Source organism: Puntigrus tetrazona, chromosome 16 (genome assembly GCF_018831695.1).
Source record: "Puntigrus tetrazona isolate hp1 chromosome 16, ASM1883169v1, whole genome shotgun sequence".
Lineage (NCBI taxonomy): Eukaryota > Metazoa > Chordata > Actinopteri > Cypriniformes > Cyprinidae > Puntigrus > Puntigrus tetrazona.
Window position 1 is genome coordinate 18774331 of NC_056714.1, and position 2880 is coordinate 18777210.

Genomic DNA, 2880 nt, shown 5'->3' on the forward strand with positions numbered 1-2880 from the left:
TTTTTTTTTTTTTTTTTTTTTTTTTCTAGTACCTTAAAAGTAAAAATCCCATGAAATCAAAATTGAGAATTTTTAGTTTGTAGTTTTATTTTTGTCTGATATTTTTAAAGCCACCTGATGTATTTTATGAAAATGAAAATGAAAATGAAAATATATTGTTTTTTAGTTTTTATAAATTTTAATGTGCATTTTCAAATTGGTTTATTTTATAATAAAAAAATATATTTTGGTGTCTTTTAGTTTGTTTGGCTCTTTGTTTTGTGTTATTACATTATTTTGGGATTCATTTTTATTTTTTAAATGTTTTTAGAATTCATAATTGTAAATATGTATTTTAAACTCTTCTTTCTCAGTGCGGTCAGAGGTGCTTATATGCAGTGCTTTTTACTGAGTAAAAGTGAAGCAAGAAATAATCTTTTTTTTTTTTTTGTGAACACAGTGCTTTCTCTGGTGTGCATGCTGTAGTTTCATTTGTGATTCAGTTATGATATCAACATTCAGCGTTAAAACCAATTTTACAGGTTTTTTTCTGGAGTCGCAAAGAAAAAAAAATGTAAATGTTCTAATTTGCATTTAAAAAAAGGCTTGAAATATTCCCCCAAAACTAGTTTCTTACTGAAGTGTTCTCTATTTGCAATCTAATATAAATAAATCAATTTATCTACTCCATTTCTTGTTTGCTCTCTTATATGACTCGAATCTTTTTTGTCTTCAGATAACATAAAGCGCAAGTTGCGGCGGCGTCCTATTTGGGGACGGGGTATCATCAGGAAGAAAAAGATCTATAAAAAGGAGGAAGCGGAGGAAGATGATGAACCAGAAGAGGAGGAGGGAGCAGACGACTCTGCTGCAATGGTGCAAGTTGACGCTTGTCTCACCCAGGACGAGTCATCCTGTGACGCCATGGAGCTCCATCCTGATAAACAACCACTCCAGGCCAACGGACACGTCCTCTCCACGGAGGAAGAGAATTCCTCTGAGCCAACGGCCACTCAGGACCCTCAGGGCGAGAAAGAGACCATGAAGGCTCTCTCGGAGGAGGCTTCCAGCAGTAAGGAGGCCGCAACAGTCCCTGCTCCTCAAGAGTGTTTGAATGGAAATGAATCTATGGACAGCGTGTACAGTGAGGCTCTTGATAAAGAAACCGAGGTAGACTCTATTAATAAAGATGCACTTGAAGAAGAGCATAAGGAGCCTTCTGCCTCAGAATGCAATGCGGAGGAGAATGTGACAGCAGTGGAAGGGACGGCATCTGATGGCGACCATGAAACAGAAGGTATGGCGTGATAAGACTTCACAAATGCCAAAGTATTAATCAAGCATATATTTTCATACATTTAAAATGTTAATGCACTGAATTTGGAGAGACAGAACAAGGCGTGTAGTTCTCTCACATAAATAAATAAAAAAATAACTGCCCAAAATAACATTTTAGTTTTACCAGATGTCCATAAACATGCAGGACAGATGAATAATTCCTAGTATCGATAGTCGACTGTACGGTTAATCACAGTGTGGAGAAAAATGCTATTTTTTTGGATTTCAAAACACCATCTGTTTGAGAGCGTTTCTCCTGCCGAGAGTTAAATACACCAACAGAAACACCCTGCGGACTCGTCTCTCCATATACGTCTGCAGACGGGCCTGTCCTTCACCAGGTGTTGTCTGTTTCTGGTGCGATGTGTACTCAAGTTTTCCATTGTGTGCTGTTCACCAAAAGGGAGGAAAAAGTCAGACGAGATGGCCGTTGGACTTGAGGAGACAGTGGAACTTCCGCCACCTCCAGCTCTCGTGGTTGACCATCAGCGACTCAAGGTGAGATGAATGTTATTGTTATTATATTCTTCATCGCAAACCCATTTTACACAAGTTGACAAGACTCTTTAGGACAGGCGACATCAAACTTGATACTGGAAGGCCGGTGTCCTGCAGAGTTTAGCTCCAACTTGCTTCAACTCACCTGCCCAGAAGTTTCAAGTATACCTAGTAAGACCTTAATTAGCTGCTTCAGATGTGTTTGAATAGGGTTGGAGCTAAACTCTGTAGGGACCCTGGCCCTCTAGGTCCACACTTGGTGACCCCTGCTTAAGGGTCTTAATGAAAAGTCTATAACATACTTTGGTTAAAATTTCTCAATGGTAGTGTAAAAAACACCTTTACCCTGTCAAAATCAGCTCTGTTTTCAGCAAGCCATTTTAGTTCATTTTTCTTTACATGCTAATGAGCTCTGCTGACCCCACCCCTCTCGACTGTCAAGTGACGAGCAAACTTCCAACACACATGTATGGTCAAACAATAATTTTTCCACCTCTCAAACCAATATTATAACCCACATCAAACTTTAGAAGTTAATGATGTTGGAATATACGGTTTTCCGGTGTCAGTGATTATCTCCAGTAATTGCTCAGAAGTAACATACATCCATAAGAACATCCCATAAGCTCTCCGCACACATTAGCGTACTGTAGCTGTGCTGTAATGTACCGATCTCAGAAGGAGGGAAATCACTCCAATCATCAAGTCATTTTGGAAAGGATCTCATCAGTGTGGAGGCTGTTTCATCATCATCATCATTAAGATGTTTAGGCCATTTTTGGAGGTATTCATTCGCTCTCATTTGCTGAGTCATTCATTTCCATTTAATTATTTGCTATCAAGTTCATCAAATTAGGTCGGCAATCATCGATTTTGTTTCTCTTCTCACGGTCACATTTGTGCTTTTGTTCCTCTCTAGATAGCACCAGTGCATGTTTTAACAAGTTTTTCTTCTTCAAATGGTGTTTTTGGAAGGCAGTACTAGTTTGTATATTACATCTTCACTTCACTTTTTTTCTTTCTTTTTTTTTTTTGTTTAAGGAATTTATAATTTATTTATAGAAT

General features: G+C 38.1%; 1 protein-coding gene across 1 annotated transcript in view; it reads left to right on the forward strand.

The window, feature by feature from the left end:
• LOC122361002 (ATPase family AAA domain-containing protein 2-like) overlaps positions 1 to 2880 on the forward strand; it is a 17120-nt gene that overhangs the window by 12067 nt on the left and 2173 nt on the right. Inside the window, exons 26-27 of the mRNA XM_043261901.1 lie at positions 716 to 1276; positions 1721 to 1815. Of these exons, the coding sequence (XP_043117836.1) occupies positions 716 to 1276; positions 1721 to 1815 (656 nt within the window). The remainder of the gene's footprint in view (positions 1 to 715; positions 1277 to 1720; positions 1816 to 2880) is intronic.